The 23,527-nt window shown below is 39.4% G+C and overlaps 2 protein-coding genes across 2 annotated transcripts; one reads left to right on the forward strand and one right to left on the reverse strand.

The window, feature by feature from the left end:
- Nucleotides 1–324: 324 nt before the first annotated feature.
- On the reverse strand, nt 325–17,206 carry LOC125894657 (NACHT, LRR and PYD domains-containing protein 1 homolog). The gene is made up of 11 exons (XM_049586217.1): nt 17,192–17,206; nt 16,562–16,594; nt 8,044–8,296; nt 7,769–7,811; nt 5,318–5,442; nt 4,852–5,066; nt 4,506–4,756; nt 4,261–4,389; nt 3,302–3,434; nt 3,113–3,151; nt 325–1,236 (listed from the first exon to the last, which is right to left on the reverse strand). The coding sequence occupies exons 2-11, from the start codon at nt 16,590–16,592 to the stop codon at nt 956–958; spliced, it is 1,500 nt and encodes a 499-aa protein (XP_049442174.1). The 5' UTR covers nt 16,593–16,594; nt 17,192–17,206; the 3' UTR covers nt 325–955.
- A 2,940-nt stretch (nt 17,207–20,146) lies between these two features.
- LOC125894659 (uncharacterized) lies at nt 20,147–22,759 on the forward strand. Its single transcript, XM_049586218.1, has 4 exons — nt 20,147–20,311; nt 20,521–20,586; nt 20,755–20,820; nt 21,065–22,759. Exons 1-4 carry the CDS (start codon nt 20,174–20,176, stop codon nt 22,175–22,177), a joined length of 1,383 nt encoding a protein of 460 aa, XP_049442175.1. The 5' UTR covers nt 20,147–20,173; the 3' UTR covers nt 22,178–22,759.
- The last annotated feature ends 768 nt before the right edge of the window (nt 22,760–23,527 follow it).

Below are 23,527 nucleotides of genomic sequence, written 5' to 3' on the forward strand. Positions count from 1 at the left end.
ATCATCGTTTAACTAACGTTGCATCTTCATAAACTTTGACCTGTTAAGCAGTTTGAAAAAATGAAAAATTGTTTTGCTGCCTTTTCATCTTAACTAGTTAACAGTTAGCTTCAGACTGAGAAAAAATAATACAATTCACTGTGCAGCTCAGAGGCTACCAGTAGTACCAGCAATGTTTAAGGTGGAATGTTAACACACCTCAATATGACAACTTTCACCATTCTGCTTCTTTTTATCTGCTTACTCTGGGCCGTATCAGTGAGAGACAACAACACAGTCAGCATGTTGACACAATAGAAGATAGAAGATTTTAAGCACAGACTAGCAGCCACTTTATTTTCCTTCACCTTTCAGGTAAGATTCATACAAATACCAGAAACAACATGAATTATCTTTTCATTCACAGACATTTTTCCACACATAGTAAAGACAAAACTTAATGACCCATCAGTAAATATCCAAATTTGACCTTAATTAACAAAAAAAAACAGTGCCCTACCTTTTTGTTCATGTGAATAATATAATTTTGTTTATCATCTACATTTACACATGATCAGCAGACGCAGTTTCAGTCCACACAAGAAATAAATCCAGCGTTAGTATTATACTCTCTTTTTAAATATGTTTTAAGCTTAATGCTCCACTGTGTTCACCACTTAGTTGTGTGTAGGAGAACTACAATGGCCAACACAAACACACAATGGCCCTGACGAGAGCCTGTGTTTGGTTTCTCTGTTCTGGGCGACTGGAGAACAACATGGACAACTCTGTGGAAGAGGACCTACTCTGTATGTAGATATAAATGGCTCATTCAGGCAATGAAAACACAACCTATTTTCAGGTGATTATACTCTATGAATTAGATTCCATTTCTGCCAATATATCCCCTGAATAAGATCAAGGCCTCCCTCACTCATGAACGTTGGCCAGCCCTGCTGAGACAGACCTTACCTGACTACAGAGGTGGGCCAGAGGGCAGCCCCAGCTCAGCCCAAAGCATAGGGTCTCTGCTTTGAAGGTGAGTTAACAACTTCCTGCTGGCTTTGCATCCTTTCTTCCGTATCATGTCGATGAGGCGGCGTGCCCTGTTTGCACTGGTACTGTACTCCTGAAGTATCGAGTCTGTCTCCCCGTCATTCAAGACACCATCCTCCAACAGATCATCCAGCAGCTGGTTGATAAGCTCTCTGGACACCCTCTCCACAAGTTTAGGCCTCAGTCTGGCAAGCTCCTTGTCTAGAGGAAAAAAGTGGGAAAAGGAAAAAAAAAAAAAAAAAAAAAAAAAAGGGGTTGGACCTAAATATTGGATTGTTCAGATTTTCACTTATCTGGTGGGTATTCAGTTTCCAATTTTGGGATTTTTTCCCCTTTTTTTCTGAGGAACGACAAAAAGAAAATTATAAATAAAAATAAATCACAGGGTTTCCCATACATTGATTTATTTGTGATGGTCCACTACTTTATCAATATTGACTGCCACTATTCTATTTTATATTTTCTGTTTGTTTACTATTTCAAATGGGTAAATTGTTGTTTCATTGTAGAGCTACACACAGCATATTAATTCACGCAGCTCCTCCTTGCCCTGCTCCCTCTCTGTCTTTATCACAAGAGCTCTGCACCGGGGACAGTTGGGCTAACTGTTACCATCACATGGCTAAGGGCTTGGGTACATGCAGTGTTTTTAACCACCTAGAAAACCCGATGTCGATCACTGCTTGCTACTCTTGTGGCCACTCTGTGCCAACTTCACCTGAAGTTGCTAAGCGACCATACACAGAGATCCAGAGTTCGTAGCTGATCTTCTTACAGGCATTGTTTTTTAAATGTCTCTGAGGCCTAAAATGCTGTTTCCGTTATATGGGTAGCCTTGATAAAATAAAAAAATAAATAAATAAATATACCAACTGCTTCTCCATATGAATCATAAACCAATATTTAGGGAAGAAAGGGACACTATCTAACAGCTGTGATTGGTTGTTCCTCATCACATCACTGGGTGTGTGTTGCTGGTTCCAAAGGTGGAACGTTTTTTATCTTAGGGTGCAGCCATTACGCCCTGAAAAACAGACACTTGAGAATGCCTGTGTGCTGTGTCAGCATCACTCTCCCTTTTGAGTGCACCTTCCACGTGTCTCCATTGACATTATATTCAAGGGGGCAAAGAAACACAGGATGTGTGCGGGCCCTAGTGTTAACGATTATTAACAGCTTTAACGGCAGAGATGAGCCATTTCAGTGTTGGTGTGAGTTTGTTGGGACTGTTTAACAGCTCAGTATTGGATGTTAGCCGCTGCTGCTGTGGTAGCTTGTGCTAAGGGGCAGACACACTGAACATTTGCCAGGAGAGCAGCTGTGGAGATGTTCCTTCAGCCCTGCGTCTAACCTGCGTAACAGACAGGCTAAATCTTATGATCTCAAATCCTACATTTGTGGAGCTAGTGTACTGTTTCTGCACTTCTGTTTTACAGCCCTTTGTCAGACATCATCTCAAATTTGGAGCCTGTTGTTATAACCACCCACCTCCACCCCAGTCCAAGTTTCAAATATTCCCTGTTGATTACTACCAAAGCCCAAAAAAATGCTATTTGGGAAAGGGCTGCAATGATTAGTCGACTAATTGATGACTAATCGACTATTAAAATAATCTGTGACTATTTTAGCAGTCGACTAATCCGTTGGAGTCATTTTTCATAGAAAAGTACTATAAAAGTACTCCAAAATACTCTTGTTGCAGCTTCTTACACTCAAATATTGGCAGCTTTACACACTCTCCCATGACGGTGAACTAAAACCCTTTGGCGTGAGTACGAAACAAGACATTAAATGACAATAATTTGGGGGTTTGGGAGAGACAGACCGACATTTTTCAACATTTTAACACATTGTTTGATAAAATGATTAGTTGACTAATCGAAGAAATAATCGGCAGATTAGTCGCCAATGAAAATAATCGTTAGTTGCAGCCCTAATTTGGGACGCCAATTTTTTTCCAAGAATGACAAAGGCATGACCCACCCTACTCTTTTTCTGATTTGTTAGTGCTCGTTGCCTTCCTTATATTTCATACATGTGTATTTCTACTGAGTACTCATCATATATTATGTCTTACCATACATCACCTGAACATCACCAGTGTTTTGATAGTCATCTGAAATAAAATCCAGATAAACAATATGTAAATTTTATGTTCTGCATTCACAACACAAGACACTTAATTTAAGCCATTTTAGCTAAACAAGAACAATATACAGGTGCCGTAAATACACACATCACAGAATATCATTTCATCACCACTGACCTTTTCGAATTGCACAGGTCCACACTTGTCCACTTGTTTCGTGTCTGAGTCCGAGCTCGAAATTACTGTCAAGATCGACAATGAACACTTCGAAGAAGTTTGGGTCACACCATTCATATATGAGCTTTAATTTCTGTGACAGAAATATATAAAAGGGAAAGGAGCAGAGTTAGATTTTGTGCTGAGGTCAATTTTTAAAATGTGAGAAGTTGCACACTTGCTGATATCTTCAGGTGGCAAGCCACAGGGGCTGTATTTTACCAAAACAATGCAATGACAGGACATGATGACGCCTCTGCTCTGCTCAGTGTGCCTGTTTTCCTGGCTGTTTTTCTGTTTCAGGATGCGGGTCAAGGAAGAGGGTCATCATTAACCTCATGAGCCACATCAGGGCCTGGCCATGATATAGAGGCTCACCATCTACCAACAGAGCCTCCCTCCTCGTTTTCACTGATCGGTTACTTATTGTATTTATTTTTGTAAATAAATGAGCTCTTATAAGTATTTGTTCACTCGTCTCATTTCCGATCATTGTTCCAGCCTAAGAGCCGGGATTAACAATATCTTTAAGAAAATGTTGACCTTTTGGAAAACATGCTTGATCTGGCTGGTAAATCAGAACACAGTTAGCTTAGCTTAAACACTGAAAGCAAGGGGAAGCAGCTAGCATGACCGTGTTAATCCTTATGTTTGTCCATGAGTTTCATCCTTAAATAAAACACAGTGTATTTAACAAGTTGTCATTTACGAGAGATAATACAGACTGTTAGTTAGCTTTAGAAGGTGCTGGTCAGCAGATTCTGTAACCTTTGGACAGAGCCAGGCTAGCAGTTTCCTCCTGTTTTCAGTCTTTATGCTACGCTAAGCTAACTATCTCCTGGCTTTAGCTTCCTATTAGTCCATTTTATTTATTTCTGGACCACAATTAAATCAATAAGTAAATACAGTCCAAACTTTACCTTGGGGTAAATTTCTGCAGTGACCATATCAGCTGTGAGGATGAAATAGTCACGCATTTTCAGGGATTTTTCTGGGTATGGTTTTTGGATCACTTTGCATCCACTGGATAATTCCTTGTTCTGTATTTTCTGTGGGAAGAAAAAGACATTGTCAGCACAAAGATGCTTCAAGGTTACAGCAGCCAACATTGCTGCCTGTGTTTTGAAGTGTGAATCAACATGGTGCCAGTAAGATATGTAATCACCTCTTCTAGAGCCGGATCACAAGGGATCACATAGACATGCAGTGTGAGGAATGTTTTGGTGGTCTTGTATATTAACACTTTACAGTGAATTCTCACGGAGAAGCCGGCTCTCATCAGGACTCCTCTTGGAGAGAAAGCTGGCTGAGACAACTTGACATGGGATGATGTGACCTCAGACACTTGTTCCACAATGTCTCCACATGTATCTATGTGGACGACTGCAAACTTGTCTAAAACTGTAGGGTTGTCTTCTGCACAAAACACACGTGTATAAAGGTTTTGAAAGACATACATCAAACATTACTGAGGTTGTTACATCTTGTTATTATCATATGATGTTGCTTACCTGTGCAGATCCAGTGTGGCAAATGTGCTTCATCTAATTTTCCAGCAATGACTGTAATGTCCAGTAGGGGACCTCCGGGGATGTACTGCTTGGTTTCCAGTCTGTCTGCGTGCCCCTCCCAAGAGCAAAACTGGTACTTGAAGCTGACCTTTTCCTTACAAACCCAGCGCAAGCCAGACACACTGCATTCAAAGGCACCTGCTTCAGACTGCAGGCTAATTCATGAAAGGGAGAACAAGTATTGTAAGTTTGGGTCTCCTTTGTGCTAGAATATTGTAAGATCAGAAATATCGTTAATGTAAACAGAAAACAAAATCTGCCTTGTTTTAATTTGCTGTGAAATGTAACAATACCACAATAATTGTAATTATGTATTGGCATTAACATAAAACACCGAAAAAGATCGTAGTTTTCCTTCTGTGAAAATGTGTTTGCTGTGCCAAAGTATTTGAAGACATTTTTTTACCTGTAAATTGGAGCATCGTCTGCATCCACACAGTTCACTTCAGGCTCAAGTTTAATCCAGTCATGCTCAGGCAACAGATCACTTCCGGTTGCCCCCACACTCAAAAGAGGATCATTGTGTGACATCTGAAACAGGTTAAAGTAATAACTTACTGTAGATTCACAGTATATTCTAAACAGTAGTACAGCTGATACTTTTGTTGTGGTGAGATGAAAAGAGTCTTGAAAGGTTCTGTATGTGACATTCAGAGCATTAATGTAGCTGCAATCAACTATTTGCTGTGTAAAGATTTTAAAGAGTAATGACGTCCTGAGCAGAGAATGAAGTCACGCTCACTCAGTGTGCTGTTATTCGAGCTTCTCTGTATTTTGTTGTGGTCGATGGTCCTGCTGTGGTTGTTGTTAATGCATGTTGGGCCCTGTGTGTTTATCATGCCAGCTAGCTAATCTGCCACTGCACAACACTCATAGAGCATTTACCACTGACAATGCCATCCTGAACCACGCTGGTGGGACGCTGTAGTCGCCAAAGCGTAATGCCCACCCTCTGGTACCCTCCCAACCTCATGTTAACACAGGTGGCTCTGTCAGCACTGTTGCTGTTGTTAGCACAGCTGTGTGAAGACAGACAAAACAGTCTGTATGTTTTTCTCCCGACAGCCAACAGAGGGACAGCAACCATCAGTCATGGTGGGTGGAGAGAGACTTGATGTGGTTGAACACTTTAAGTACCTAGGGGTAATCTTCGATTCTAATCTTAATTTTAAGCAACATGTTAAAAAAGTCACAAATTAAATTTAACTTATCAAATCTCAAACATATAAGACCTTTCCTGACTATGGAGTCAGCGAAGATCTATGCATGCAATGATATTTACTCACATTTCCTACTGTTATACAACATGGTCACATACATCAGAGAGTACTTTAAAACCAACCTAGTCTCTCTTCAAGAGAACACTTAAAACTCTTGACAAAAAACCTACACATTACCATTCTTGTAAAATTATTAATAAGTACAAAATCTTGGACTTTGATAGCCACTGGTTGTTTTTGGATGTCTGTCTCATCTTTAAGGTTTTGAATGGACTAGCCCCTTCACTATTACAGGACTTCTTCAAGAAAAAGTCTTCAAGAGTAAACACCAGAGCACTGACTAGAGGAGACTGTGATGTACAACGGCGCAGGACTAAATTTGGCCAAATGGTGGTGTCCATCAGAGGAACAGTCTTGGAACACACTGCCAGCTCATATTAGAAACTGTGACAATTACACCACCTTTAAAAAGACCCTTAAACAGTGGTTGAAAACAAGCCAGACCTGCTCTCATGGGTAACCTCTTTGTCTTGTCTATTTTGTGTATGGACTTTTAACCTTTATGTGAATCGGGACTTATTTTTTGTGTAAGATTTCTACATGTTTTATCCATTTGTCATGGTGTATTGTCTGTATGTTTTTTTATGACATCTGCCTTAGGACAACGGATGCAATTTAGCAACTGTGCTAACTCCGGCATATTTATATTGATGCTTCTTGCTGATATGTTGATTAATGTGTATTGTCCTAATCAAATAAATAAATTTAAAAAAAAAAAATACCCTGAATCACAGATATGCTCTGAGTGTCACATACGACTCTAAAACTATAGGAGGTAACTTCATGAAAAGATTGTTGTCACATTGGCTGAAACTGTCACAACATATACGAAGTATTAGAGACAGATAGTCTGTGAAAAGATTATGTCCCTCCTCCTCCTATTGCCTCTGGTGGCATTTGCTACAATCTACCACAGTGCACCAAAAACAACAAATCAGACCCAAGGAGTGTCTTTTTTTTTTAAAGATATTTTGGGGTCTGTCTGTATTGGACAGGCCAGGATAATTGTGAAGAGGGGAGAGGGAGGATGACATGCAGCAAAGGGTTGCAGCAGGGACATTGTCATTGTACATGGGACACCTGCTCTACCTACTGAGCTACTGGGCACCTGGAGTCTCTAACGTAGCTGTCAATTTTGTCAATCACTTCATGAACTGCAGTCAAACTGTCAAACTTGACAGTGCTGATCAAATCTGAATCAAGATTCTGTTACTCCCTATTTTCATAAACATATTTTAGTGTACTGTTTAGCTGTAAAATAAAAGTTTATGACCTGACCACTATGGTGGAAATAGTCAACTGCAGTCACAAGCACCGCCCACTAGGCGGACCAGCTCTCTCATTTTACAGCTAAACAGTACATTCAAATATGTTCCTGAAAACATTTGAGGTGAAAAACAGGCAATGCAGAAACAGAGTCTTAATATTGTATTTATATATTGATATTTGAAATGTTGACTCTTGATTGTAATCATCAATCCATGCATGTCAAAATTAAAATAAAAGTAGATGCAAAGCACAAACAACCTGCTGCAGAGGGCAAAAAGGATGCTTTAGACAGCTGAGGATCTACTCACATGGACTGGTTCTGGGTCAATAATCCCACGCTGTGCATCAAGTCTGAAATGATAAAGGATAATTGACTATGTTTACTGATGGCCCTTGCAGTCTGTTTCTCCAGCTGGCTTACGGAAACATACATTTTATTTATTCATTTACTCATTTTAAGTATAGAGATTAGCGTCACTGATCAAGGCAGAGACGGCAGTGCTACACATCTGAAAAAAAATCTATGCACACAAAGTATCAATTGCAAATAAAGAAAGTCCAAAGTAAAAGCCTGTGAATTTACGGTGACGTCTCCTCCGTGAGATGATGCGACTCCAGTCTCTCAATGATGCTGGAAAAGATTTCTTTGTGTCCAGCAGTTTTCAGATGACCATCGAGGAGTTCCTTCATCTTCTCCGCCGAGGTTGGGAGAGCGCTGATTTTATCATAACTGTCCTGCTGAATGACTCCCTTGGTGAGGAGCTCATCCAAAATTGGTTCAACGTTGCTCACACCATGGATCAGCTCAGCTCTGCTTTTTCTCAAAAAGATCTCCCCTGCAGAAAAAGTCAAAGATAAATTACTCATTGTTGATTTATTGGATTCACTGCAAAATACTAAACATACTTTTGAAAGAACAAAGGTAGGCTAATATTTTCAAACTGTGAATTTTGAATTTTGGAGTTAAAAAACTGCATCTATGTACAAACATTTAGCCTAATGTTAAATTCAAAAACTTTTCATTTCCCATAATAGACCCTTCAACAAAGGTCCCTGGTCGGACTGAAACCAGGGATTTTGCAAATCAAGATAGCACCTTAACCTATGGGGCACTGAAGTGCATCACAAAACTGTGTTAAGATTTTTTTTTTCCTACAACATTTTTCAGGCAACAAACAAATTTAATAAGAATTCAGAACATGAAGATGCCAGGGGATATCAAGCAGAGCCCAAAAAAAGTGAAAAATACAACAGAAACAAAAAAGTAGAAATAATAACATATAAATAAAATCAAAAGGAGAAAGAGAAAAGATAATCGATTTAAAAAAAAAATAGACTTAAGATATAAATTTAAAAACAACAAATCAAAACAAATTTTTCTGGATCCTAAACTTTTACAGTATATGAACGAGCAATTATAGATCTCAGCTAGCTCAATGCAAAAAAATGTATTGCATTATTATGGAAAGGGATTTATAGACCAAGGATTACTCAGTGGACAAAGCAGATGTTATCAAGTCTCCCATTAGAGAGAATAACTTACATATTAAAGGCCAAACAGCATACGTTTGAATTTATATGGGGACCCTTCATAGATGTTGTAAAGGATTTAGATTTAACAGGTGAGGTGAGTGAGTAGGTTCGATGGACGATGCAGTTTTCAAGTTTATAATTTATTTTCAAATCATTCTGTTTTGCAATTTTTTTTCTAGACATCTGGATTTAACATATGTCACAATTAATATACTCCATTTTATGAGTACTATTTTGAGACATGACATTTGGAGATTTTTACTGGCTTGAACAGGAGCATAACTGTTTGTTTTTTTTGTTTGTTTGCGTTTAAGTATGTTTGTTGTTGTTGTTGTTTTTGTGATAATGCAGCAGGCCTTTATATTTACAAACATTGTATGAATGAAAAGAGGCTGTATCTTATAATGTTGAAAAAAAAAAAAATTATTGTGGCAATAATAATACTATAATGCATGGTGAAGGTAACTGGAGACCATGCAGTACAATGCTGAGGGCATGACATAACTGCGTTCACGTTGTCTGAAATAAGAAGCGTTTTCATATATTGTTGGGTTTCTTTTAAGAACAATTTTCAGCAGGGCTTGACTTTAGTACCTTTGCTCTTATAAATATGATGAGCACAAAACAAATTCAGGAAGGATATGATCAACAATGAAAACACTAATATCACACCAAACATAAGGTATCCTACATGAGAGCAGCTCCAATGTAAGTGAAAGGTACTAACAACCCTCAAGCAACAAAAGAGCCAACATTAAACTTTAAAAAAAAAAAAAAAAAAAAAAAAAAAAAAAACTTTAGCTTGGTAATATTTATGTAAAAGCTCAAAGAAAATTAATACTTTAACTTGGTTGTTAGACATTTATGAGGTGAGCTTCTTCTGTTAATTTCTTCTAATAAGACTCATTTCTTTAAAAAAATTACAGCCTTTGAAAGAACAGCAAAGGAAAACAGAAGGAATTTTAAACATTTTGTGTCACCTGGCGGACTTTTGGCGGCAAACGAGTGGGTAGCTCTGGGTGCCAACAAAATGCAAGGGAAATCAAATACTGCTCATTTGCATATAGCACCCACGCTGCAACGATACAAAGTTGCATCAAAAATCTTACTTAAGTAAAAGTACAAAATTATTACCATCAATATATAGTTAAAGGCGCAGTATTTAAGAATGTGGCCAAAACGGTTACTGCACTCAAATTCAAAATACTGCCGCGAGTCGTGTCCGCCCCCCCTCCCCTACAGATTTGAGGTTGCTGGACCGCTGCACGCTGGAGACTGATTTGTTTGCCCACGGGCAGTTGCCGTGGCAGGGCTGCGTCGCCGCGTCCTTGATCTTCGGTTTTCCAGCAGACCGTTCGGGTAAGTCCGGCTTCTCTGTTGCTAACACTGCTGCCAAGATACAGCGGAGGAGGAGCTGGCTGCTAATGCTATGTACCGGGACACTGCTAATGCTGCTTGCCATGCTGCTAACGCTGCTGCCAGGATACAGCTGAGGAGGAGCCGGCTGCTAATGCTATGTACCGGGACACTGCTAACGCTGCTGCCGGGATACAGCTGAGGAGGAGCCGGCTGCTAATGCTATGTACCAGGACACTGCTAACGCTGCTCCCGGGATACAGCTGAGGTGGAGCCGGCTGCTATTGCATTGTACTGGGACCAAAGACTGTATAAAATAATGGACGTAGTCACCGTGACGTCATCCGTCCGTTTCTGAAGAGTGGATTTGAAGCTCAAAATACTCCGCTCTGGACGTCGCCATCTTGGCAGTGCCTGACTCCGCCCAACTCCCAGACAATCAAAAATGGGCAAAGAGGTGGGCCAAAGGAAGCCTGGTTGCCTAAACACGCCCACCTCGCTCGGCGCTGCTAAGTTAGCTAAGGCTAACAAGCTAGGCTAAGAAGCTACGAGGCTAAGAAGCTACGCTACTTTGGCTAGCCCTGTGGTGTTGGCTGCTCCCTTGGTGCCAGCTCCCTCATGAAACTTGAGGTAAGTTGAGTTTAGCTGAAACTAACGTTATACAACAAACTTTGAAACAATGATTCAGCTGTTATCTTAAAAAAAAAAAAACGCTTCAACTTTTTTTTTTAATATATAACGCTAATAATTTATTACACTCATTTTACTTTCATATACACAGTGTGGATCATTGGTGACAGCTATGTCTGGCGTGATGTCCAGAGAGCTGCAGAGACCTTGGGAGGCACCCTCAGCATGCCGGGCGTCCATGTCTGCTGGTTTGGCTGGGGTGGACTGCAGTGGGGAGGCTTTCTCTCCTTCTTCTCCCACTCCCTGCGAGGAAGAGCAGCACCAGATGTCCTCATCATCCACTGTGGCGGCAATGACATGGGGATGGTCAGCAGTGTCAAGCTGGTCAGCATGATGAAGGAGGACCTGCACCAGCTTCACCTCCAGCATCCTGGCATTAAGATAATATTTTCTTCATTGGCCCAAACGTGCAGGTGGGAGGCTGGTGGCAATCCAGCAAAGATTGATAAGGCCAGGAAATGTGTGTTATGGCTACATTTGTTCATAGTTTAAATGGTGCCATAATTGAGCACCCTCACATCAGACACATTCATCTCACACCTAGGGGAAATTATATGTTTTTAAGTAAATTAGTTAATTGTCTTAAAGACCACCTCCAAACGCAGTGAACTGCTTACAGTTGGCAGTGTTACTGCTTTTGAATTTGGCCTTTAGGACACATTTTGTTAGGCCTGATCATAGCCCAGGCTGTCATGGCTAATGTTGAGTTTTTGATATTCATCTATAACTTGTTTAAAATTTCAATAAATTCTATTTACATTTGCACTCCTTTTGTCTTTGTTACTGACTGAATGTTGTATTTCACAATCAAATCTGTCAATTGAAAGGACAAACAAATCATATACTACAGACAAAACATTAAGCATTAATGTTTAACATTGTCACTGACAAAAAATTAAGCTGTCCATTTCTGTGTGGGCCTGATTATTTTAACTTTGTACTTGAAGATAACTAAGCATCTTACACCCAGCAGCAGAGCCTGAGAAGATTTTGAAGAGTAACCTTTGTTTGCTGCTCTGTTAGAAGTCTAGTTTTAACACAGAAGAATGTGACTGGATAAAAGGGCTCAAAGTGAAAAACAAAGAATTAGCTGGACACAATAGTTTTGAAGCCCCCAAGGAGGTATCACTTGTTCGCTATGTTGCCAACTCTGAGAGGGTCTTCCTCAGGCAAAGGTACTGTGACGTTTTTATAGTGAGGCAAGCAGAAAGATAATCAGCCAATTATGTGTTGCTGGTTTTTTTTAGCCTCACTATATAAGTCTCAATACCGAGCAATACCCACAGAACCTTCTCATATGTCACAACCTCACAAATAAATAATACCTCCTACGGGACTTAAAACTATTCAGTGTGCACATATTTCCTTGTTTTTCACAAAAGGAGGAGACTTTCTCAGTGAATTTTCTTCATTTGTCTTAAAGAAATGTCCAAACAAAACCAGCACATAACATCAGCTTTTCATTTTTTTTTTTTACATTCTGCTAAGACAAATGCAAACTTGGGTAAATGTTAAGACATAAATGAAAACATTAAGATGCCATTAATAACTATTATATTTTGTTAAAGGTTTAAATCACCACTATATTTCCAATCATCACAGAAAACTGATGAAAGACAGCTTTCAAAAAAATTGCTTTTACTCTAAAGTAAATTTTGTCTGATCCACTTTATATCACAAAAATTCGAACCATTTCACAAACAGTTTAACAAAATTAAGTCAAAGCTTGCATTCATGAAAACATCCATTTTAAAATGTTACAAAAAGTACACATGAAATAAATGAAAAGATTTATAACAGTAATTATAAAACCTATGGATTAGGACCCAGTGTCATAATTTGCAAAATCTCAATTTCTTGTTAAACAACCTCTTTACTGTGGAGTAAATATCACATTGGTCGAGGCGTTGTAACTTTCCACAAGTGTCCTACATGAGAGAAAGATAATAGGTTAAAAACACAGGTAGAAAACATTGACTACAGCCTGTCTTGGTTAAAAGCCCACTCACCACCAAAATGATCTTATTGCTGAGTAAGTGGCTGTCATTCATAAAATAGTTTTGTGTTTAAGTTCTGTAGATATTCAACTTTATATTTGAATGTGATTTTAAATTTAACTGTACTATCAAGACAACTGGAGTATGAATGTACAGTATGCAATTCATCCACATTAAAATAATTGTTGCTATCAAAAGGAAACTGAACTGTTACCAAAGCTGCCACTGTGGAATCATGCTATGTTCGGCTGTCTCATTATGAGAATATTTTTTCCATTGGTTCTTCACAGACTGTGTGTGGGGAAAAAGGTAGTAATTCTCACTTTGATAAAGGGTCTTTGCATAAAAGGCACTAAAATGTTAAAGTTGGTAAATACATGTCATGTTCCTTGATTAATAAAATCTTCATTTGGCCTTTTGCATCAGGGGAACACTAAACTGCACTGGTGTGTCAGTAATTTCACCTTATCAGGAATAGTACAGAGCAAGCTGTGCCCTAATCGAGTACTTAGTAATGTATGACAATTAGTAATTTATGTAATGCATTTAAATGTATTATGGACAATAATTCATCATTTCAAACTAATAAGTTTCTTGACTCTTTGTGAGGTACTGTATGAAAAAAGGTATCTTTATCCTGGAGTCAGTGCTGAAGTGATGACTCTCAAAGTGTTCACTGCACAGATGGGAAGTCTTGTTTGGAGTCCAGTTCTGTCTCCTCGTGTTGAGTGTCCACTGGTCCAGTCTGTCTGGGTCACCTAGAGGAAAACTTTACACAGACAAATAGATATTAAAAGTAATATATGTGTTAGGTTACCTACTTAACAGACTCCATTACATGCAAACAATACAACTTAACTTACTTCAATGTTTAACAGATCATAATCAATTTTTTTTAGCAAAACACAGTCCTCATATTCTGTCTGTGCATTACCTATTGTTGTGTAAGCACAGGCCTATATCATACACTAATCTTCTTAATATTTTATATGTGACAGTCAAATGTCACATTAGTTTTTTTTCCCAATTACGTTACACACCTTATTGTAATTTCACACAGTTCGCCACTTTTTAATTCACATACACAAGTATAGCCTTAATGTTACGTTAACGTTACACTGCTCATATGACAACGTTAACATTGCAACAGGTTAGCTAACTAACGTGGTGGACCTTTATTTTCAAACCTCACACAGCCTCAGCCTTTTGTTCAAAATATTCTCCCCCTAAATGCCTAAATCCTAACACTTCTCTGTCAGGCTCTGACTTCGATACATCCACGGACTGGCGTCTTGCTCGAAGGCTAACCGTTAGCTGGCTGGTTAGCTAGTTAACGAGCTAAGCTTGTGTTGTATCATATTGTCTGTGGCTCTGTAACTTGATGTGGATGTTGCTGCTGTGATACAGGTCGCATTTGAAAATGAGACCTCCGGTATCAACGTGATTTTACATGTATTAAATAAAGACTTAATAATATAATAATAAGCTGACAAGCTAGGTGGTGACCGCAAACACCGATACACGCTGCTGACAAGCTAGGTGGTGACCATAGTGACCACAGACACCGATACCCGCTAATTAGTGCTAACATATAAACATAAATAAAATAATACTAGAATTTCAGAATTTCACTTACCGAAAACCTGGAGCACAGACTTCTTGGACGGTCTGTTGGTATAATTAGTCGAACAGCAAGCCATATTACTCCAATATTTGCCTGAAAAATTATCCGAAGGCGCAAACACGGCTGAGAGTACAGGTTCAATGCCTTGAACATGGGCACGAATTGGCTGAGATGACGCCGAGCAGACGGCCGAGTCGAGGCTCAGCTCTGCAGCAGAGCCAGCGGCTAGTTAGCATGCTAGTTAGCCACCCGTGATGGTGCGACCTGTCAGTCAAAGTGACCACGCCCTTAATTATGCGCAATTTCAAACCTTAATAACATTTAAACGGAAGAGTTAGAAAAAAGTTCACCCCCAGAGTTGTCATGAAAGGGGAACTTAACTATAGAGACCAAAACCATTTTTTGTACCAGGCTGTAAACATGTTTATTTCTGCTCTAAAGTTGGGCATTTTAACACGGGGGTCTATGGGAATTGACTCACTTCCGGAGCCAGCCTCAAGTGGACAGTCAGTGAACTGCAGTTTTTGGCACTTCCACATTGGTCTCACTCGTCTCCCCCGGAGGTTGGGGCTTGACTGGGACACTGCTAATGCTGCTTGCCATGCTGCTAACGCTGCTGCCAGGATACAGCTGAGGAGGAGCCGGCTGCTAATGCTATGGACCGGGACACTGCTGACGCTGCTGCCGGGATACAGCTGAGGAGGAGCCGGCTGCTAATGCTATGTACCGGGACCTGCTAATGCTGCTTGCCGTGCTGCTGTAGCTCAGTCGTAACTGTAACTGATGCTGAGACTCTACTGACTGCGTGACTGGTAGACGGCGGTGGGTGGCGCAACAGGCCAAAACACAAATTCAAAACATAAACATGATTTGCAGACTGTAAATTTTTTTTTTAAATTCTATTGTTATATATTATATATTCTGGCTGTACTATTGTTGTCGATGAGATCAGTATGTTATATGAACATTATTCCTTAGTCTCTGTGACATATTAGGAGGATTTTACGACTATTTGCTTTATATTTCTTACATATAGCTCCTTTAAAGTACCAAAAGTAAAAGTACTCATTATGCAGAATGGACCATTTCAAAATTATATCTATTACATAACTTAATTAAAATTATTGTTGCATTGATGTGTATATCACTTTAATGCTGCAGCTGGTGAAGGTGGAGCTAATCACTATTACTTTATATAGTGCTGAGTAGCCAAGCTGGCCATGACTACAGCCACACAGCTGCAGGTTTAAGGTTGTGAGCGCATGTGGTGGTTTCAAGCACAGAGCCAACATCATTTCTGCAGCAGTCAAACCAGCTAACATTATTCACTGTTGAGATCCGCAGTCTCACCAGCACTGAACTCGGGGAATAATCTGACGGAGGCAGTAATAATCTTTAGCCTGTATGGCATGGCCTAAACAAAAAAATGTGATGACGCAGCATACTGTAGACTTGCGCCTCACTGTGATGAACACAAAATACTGCCCCTCAGTAAACAGCAGTCACACAACAGTCACATAGCAAATTGAGTACACAATATAAAAGAATGCCTCTTAACATTCACCTTTGCAAGTATGTCAGTGCTACACTTGACACATCATTAGGAGGTAAAACAATAGCCCCTTTAACACTACCTGTTCAAGGCGGGCATATTACGCCATTATTCCGCCTCGCCATTTTTTTTTTTATAAAAGGTAAAATTGCAGAATGGGGGGGGGGCAGAGTTGTCTCGCCTCTAAGCCGTCTGGGTAAAAGGGACCAGCGGCAGGACAAAACAAACGGAACAGGTGTGATGTTTTGATGATGTTTAATGTGTGCAACCCACAACTACAGTGCAAACAGTGCAGTCAGTTTCATCAGTCAAATAACGTCTCAAGAGAACAACAACAAAAGAGACTCACCCGTTCCGCGATAGGAAGACGATGCTCCCATGGCTGCCAAAATGAGAAAAATGTTTTAAAAAAAATGTTGACAGCTGCCTTCCTAATCACGTTCTTTTTCTCTTTCCTTTCAGTGCATGCTGCAGTTGTAACTGACGACAGGGGATACGCCCCAAGTCCCTTCATTTTATACTGCTAACGCCTTACTTGAACCGGAAGTCGTTCGAGGTCCGCCATCTTTAAGGCCGTCTCATGTCTCGTAGGCTCAATCCCAAACTACTCCCTACCCACTACCACTTCACTACCGAGTGTCACTCCAAATCAAGATACACTCGCAGCTGTGCAGGGCACTCTTGATTAAGGGGAAGTGTATGAAAGAGAAGCCAAACAGATGGGACGCCCTCGCCACTCTACCGGAAGAAGGAAGCAGATGTAACCATGGATACCGACAGACGCTTTGTGAAAGCAAAATAGAGCAACAGGCTATAAAAAAAAAAATATTTAAATATTAATTAAAGTGAGATACATTAAAAATAAACTTGGATAAGTCAGATAAGAGATACAGTGCAGTGTAATCAAAGTAATTAACTTGTTCATATTTTCTAGACACAGTTTACACATTTACAGATTAATTCATCTGGGCAATCTTACCTCCATCCCATTCCTCTTTTTAGTGAAGAGACTCTCATTTTTAATCCGTAGATCAATTAACTGCTTTGTCTTTTCTTCTGTCCCTGTGAACACAGAATTATTATTATTATTATTATTATTATTATTATTATTATTATTATTTAAATCATGAGAATGGGATGAGGACTTTTTTTAGACAGTTTTAAATAGTTTATTTAAGCATATGGACGTGGAGGTTTTCATCTTTTGACACCAAACATTCTGTGAGTTTGTTTGAGACTGTAAAGTCAGGGTGAGGAAAACAAATGTGTGTGTTTGATCTAAAATATTTTACAAAGTAGAAAGACGGAACTCTTACATTTGTACGTTGTTTCCTCCATTGTGATGTTGCACTTCCTGCTGGGCTCATCAGAAGTCTGCACTGATGCACACTCGCTATCTAAAGGCTGAGCAGTCCACTCGCACTCAACGATAATTGTTTGGGAAGGCCCTTAGTATGGCGAAGCTCAGCGTGACCGCACAAACAGAGGGGGAGTGAATAGGGCGAGGGGATAGGGGCCGGTTTGGGATTGGGCCTTAATCAGCAATCCTCGCTCCTCACTCCTAACTCCTGACTCCTTGCATGTTTTCCTAAGTGGGAGAGACTAAACAGTTAGGTAAGGTGGCTAGGTTAGGTGGTTAGCAGTAATTTTAAGGGACATGGGACGTACCCAACGTACATACTGTTGCATGGAGGATGCATGCAGGTGGGGCGTACTACTTGGTCAGCATTGCACTTTGAACTTTGACCCTCTTGCTCAAATATCCTTATCCTTATTTAAAGCCCAACTTGCAGGTTGGAGACCATGGTGAATAAATGTGAAGGAAAATGATGTAGAAACTTGATTTTAAAAAACAAAACAAAACATATAGGCACTACAGTGACATTTGGGGTCGTTTTTGTGAGAGAATTTTGCTTCCTCATCTTAAAACCCACTAACCGGAAGTTAGTTAGTTTGATTGAGTGTAACATTAATAGGCTCGTTCGAGATGAACTGTGCCTCGCCTGGAAAGTAGACGAGAGCAGGCGGCCACAGTTTCAATTTCCTGACAGCTTCCAGCAGCCTTCAGTCCGTACAGGAAGTCACAGACACACTAACATCCTGTCTGGCATGATGTCAATTCATTAAAAAAGTGATCAGACCCATATATCAGTTTGTTTTCAGTCTCCAGTTGTTTTAATTATGATAGATTCATTTATTAAAATGCTTTACAGGTGATCTGTAGTTTATGTTTATGGTTTATTATGTTTATGGTTTATCTTCCATTTGACATGAACTCTCCTGTAAATCAGCATCATATCAGTTTGACCTGTCCCCTCAACTACACAGGCTAAATAAACAGTGCTTGACTATAAGGTTAATACTTTCAGAGGGAAAAAAAATACAAGACAACAGCTTTCATTAAGGCTCAGTCAGATACAGTCAGGGCTTCATATCTGATGTTATTTTAAGAATCCTTACATCCCACTGACCACAAGTCTCTGTGTTGCTAAATACTTCAATAATTAAAAAGTCCAGTGTTAATATACAGTAGACTCTGTATCTAAAACGTCATCTTGTTGAGTTGACATCTGAACCAATCAGCTGTTAGATCAGGTGAGAGCCAGGCGGTGCAGTCGGTGGAGAGCAACTGCAGCGCCTGGCTCTAAAAACTGTGCGCCGATCGCCGGTGATCGAATCTGCGCAGGCCTGGCTCATCTCGAACGAACCTATTAATAAACATGGATGCCAGTACTAGTTTTGAGACTGAAGAGGTTGAAAATGTACATTCATATGCATATGACGGCCCACAGTCTTATAATTATGAGCCTGCTAGGCGTCCAAGAGACCAGGAACAGATCAGGGTGAGGAGAAATAACGGCCACAGGAGAGAAACAGAGCTGTGGTGTGAGGAGAACCAGTGGAGAACTGGGCAGGTGTCTTGGTGAGCGACCAGCGTTAGCCAACGACAGCTAACCATGTCTAAGGCTGTGTTTACATCACAACATTAAGTTTGCCATCACGTATTAGGTTATAACGAAGCTACCAGTTGTTCTGCCAGTATTAAATAACTAATGCTACTTACCCATAACAGAAACTAATGCGCAAATATCAGCTTGTATGAGACATATCTTGCTATGCGTGTTATATGGGGTGCCGTTTGTAAAGTGGCTCACGCTGAAAATAACATCAACATTTTGCCACATTTAGCTTCAAACAATGTTTAAAAAAGTGTTGTGAATTATTTAACGTCACCTTTTACCACATTTACAGCAATATTTGTTAACTCAGAAATATATTAAATAGTTAAATCTAAATACTAAATGTGGCACCTAAATGTTAAATGTTAAATCTAAATATTAAATCTAAATCTAAATGTTAAATCTAAATGCTAAATCTAAATCTAAATATTAAATCTAAATCTAAATGCTAAATCTAAATGCTAAATCTAAATGTTAAATCTAAATATTAAATCTAAATTTAAATCTAAATGTTAAATCTAAATATTAAATCTAAATCTAAATCTAAATGTTAAATCTAAATATTAAATTTAAATCTAAATCTAAATGTTAAATCTAAATATTAAATCTAAATCTAAATGTTAAATGTTAAATCTAAATGTTCTGGGTGAAACTAAATATTTAGCTAATATGCAAATTCACACTGTCGGCACCGGAAGTACCAAAATAAAAGCTCGAGATGTCACACTGTGTTTATAGAATCAAATAACGAATTAAAACCAACTTATCGGGGGAAATGAACACTTGAACATACATTAGCGTGATAATAACTACCTAAAATAACAAGAAACATGTTTGGAGAAATTTTATTTGACGTGTACTTTGAGTTGTTAGTGTCCCTTCTATGGAGGGTGTGGGACTTATGACCTGTACTACAGGCAGCCACAAGGGACCGATCGAGATGTTTTGGCCAGCACTATCCTACCCCCGCCCCCACCCACCCACTGTCGGCCACTTTCTCCATGCTCCTTGCTGCTTGCCAACATGTCGACATGTCCGATTTAGCTGAAAACATTGGACGGGCCGTTCTGGCGGCAATACAGAATTTTAGCAGTGCATCGACAGCGACAGTATCCGCCGTAGAGCCTCCACAACACTCGGTAAGTTTGTTTTCCAACTCGCATAGCATTAGGTTCTTACCAAGGCTAACTTAACTAAACTAGCTAACGTTAGCACAGTAGAGATTTGCTACTAGCATCAGTGCACATCATGCATAGCACATTTGTTTCGTTTCCTTTGACCGCTGGACATAATAACGTTAAAACACACTAAAGAAAATGTCGCTAATATTTTGTAAATGTCTCTTCAGGCTTCCACCAGCAATACACCTGGAGCAGCCACACCCGCCACCTCCACCGGGACATCATACCGCTCGGTATACTTTCATACTCATGTAACCTAGCTAGCTGTTTGTTTGTTTTTAATCTGTGTGGTGTAATATTTCGATTTTAATTCCGATCATGGTGGCATATTACACACAACACCAACATGTTACAAGTTAATAACGTCTTTGGTATTTTATTTCTATTTTAAAACTCCCCAGGGCTCCAGCACCAGCGCGACCACATCTATACCAGCAACAGACTTCGCCCCAGTGACCTGTCAGTCAGTAAGTATTCATTAATATTCATGTTCATATTTTTTTGAGTTGATACTATCTTTTGATTGTCCATTTTATTAATTTAAACGTTCCTTAAATTAACATACAGTACAATCTATATATTGTCTTTAGTCAGAAAGATAATGAGTAGATGTGAATGCTCATCTGTTATAGTGTCTAGAATTCTCTCTCTTGAATGACCCATCTTTGTTATAGAAACATGCTCAATGTCATATTCTGTGCTGTGTTCTAGGATGGCTACCAAGGAAGGCATCACATTTCTAAAGGGGAACTTGAACATGTTCTTTCACTGAAGACCACATTTACTGAAGCTGCGTCTATTCTTTCAATCTCGAGGCCAACTTTCTACAAGTTATTGCAAGACTATAATATCCCAACATCAAAATTTATCAGCATCAGTGATCAACAATTGGATCTTAAAGTGTCACAAATAAAAACTGAACACCCAAATGTTGGAGAAGTGATGCTTATGGGGCATCTGCGCTCCCAAAACATTGTGGTTCAAAGACAACGTTTAAGAGATTCACTGCGAAGGGTGGACCCAGTTGGTGTCCTAGCCAGGAGAAGAACAGCAATAGCTCGGCGAGTATATTCTGTCCCACATCCAAATTTCATATGGCATGTGGATGGAAATCATAAGTTGATTAGGTGGAAATTGGTTGTTCATGGTGCAATAGACAGCTACAGTAGGATGTTGATGTTTCTTCACTGCTCCAACAATAATCGAGCTGAAACTGTGAAAGACCTCTTTACCGCAGCTGTTGGACAGTTTGGTAGACCACTGCACATCAGGACTGATCATGGAGGAGAGAACGCTCAGATCTGGGAGGACATGCATGCGAGCAGGGGTGAAGGCTCTGTCTTAACAGGAAGCTCTGTGCACAACCAGAGGATTGAGCGTTTCAACCGAGACTTGAACAAAAACTGCAGCCATGTTTATGCACCTATTTTTTATGAACTGGAATCACTGAGTATCCTAGACTTAGAAAATGCAACAGACCTATTTTGTCTCCATTATGTCTTTCTACCCAGAATCAACCGCACTTTGGAGGAATTCAAAGCTGGATATAACAATCACTCTATGTCATCTGAAGGAAATAGAACACCAGTTCAGCTTTTTACTCTGGACACTTATTTGCTTCGTCTTCACAACCCAGAACTCCCAACAGCAGAGGTAGTTTTTCGCTCCTCACCAAACTCTCAAAGAGGATTTTCCCCATTAAATGACAGAGATTTGCAAGAACTGAATTATACCATTAACCCTCTTCAAAATGACAACAATAATGGCAAAACGTTGTTTCAGAGAACACAGCAGTTTGTTTTTGATAAACTTGTCAATGTGTGACCCCAGCATAACAGGGACAGATAATTAACAGTGGCCTCAATTACAGTGTACTTTCAAAAGTATTCTTAAATGCTGTGAAACGAATATTGATGTTTTGTTGTGCTTCTTAAGGACTGCAACAGTTAAAGCGGGTCCCTTTTTCTGGCAGTGAGGCCTCTTGCCAACATATAGATGTTTGATACAGTGATGATACAGTGAATAACACTCTTTAGGGCTCTATGTATTGATGCGTAACTGTTTTCCACTACACTAAATGTAATTTCTTTGGTCAAATATTCAGCTTGAACCACAGAACAAGTTACCCTGTGATTCCTAAGGTTATGGAACTTTCATCAATGTGTGCCATGACTGCCACATTTGAAGAAAATGGAGTATAAAGTTGTAGTCTGTTCGTTTCATACATTATAAACAACTATAGTAACCATCTGAAATGTACATTGAAAGTGTAAGAAATGTAAAATTAAATGTAAATATTAACTTGAGTTATAACATCAATACTGTACAAATATATTACAGCTCCTTAAGTAAAAGTATAAGTATTATGAGAAAAATGTACTTTAGTAGGCTATTAAAAGTAAAAAATACTCGGTGCAGTAAAATGACAACTGTCAAGTGTTTTATTATATCTGTATCTGTATACATTACATACATTACTATTGTATCTGTATCATGTATCTCTGAGAAGATAACTGAGGAGTGTACTACAAAGCGAGAGTAGTAGGTTAGCTCTCTTTTAAGATGGCTAGATCACCATGGTAATTTATGCTGCGAACATAACCTGGTCCGGACCAGATTATGTTCTGAGTTTCATCTTGAAATCGTCTAAAAAGCGCCTCTCACTGATCATCTCCTTTGAAAATAGCGTCATATGTGTCAGATTCTCAGCTGAGGGAATTAAGCAATATTACACTAGAGGGCGTGCTTTACCGCGATGCTTGCCGCATCACTGTCGTGACAATAATGAGGTAAAGCACATCCTCAAGTGTAATATTGCGATTTATACAACAAGTTACTAACAGATTAAAAGATATAAATCAAAATATCTTAATATTTTGGGTAAATTTGCTCTCAAAATACTTAACTTTTTGCTAGTGTTATTTCCGTTTCCCTGGAAACACAAGGGGTCTGACTAATAACTGGAACACAATCAGTCACGTCAGTGGACTCCAATACGTAATGAAGTCTAGTTTATTACTCCAGCAAGTAGACCAAGCCTTAGTAACGACGTAGCAACAGAGGATTTCTAGTCCCTGTTGAGTCAGCAGCCAACTTGAACTAACGTTATTGCTTAAGTAGAGATTGTGAGATTTCCCAAACTGAATAAATACGGCTCATATAAACACTAAACTG

This window comes from Epinephelus fuscoguttatus, linkage group LG9 (genome assembly GCF_011397635.1).
Source record: "Epinephelus fuscoguttatus linkage group LG9, E.fuscoguttatus.final_Chr_v1".
Lineage (NCBI taxonomy): Eukaryota > Metazoa > Chordata > Actinopteri > Perciformes > Serranidae > Epinephelus > Epinephelus fuscoguttatus.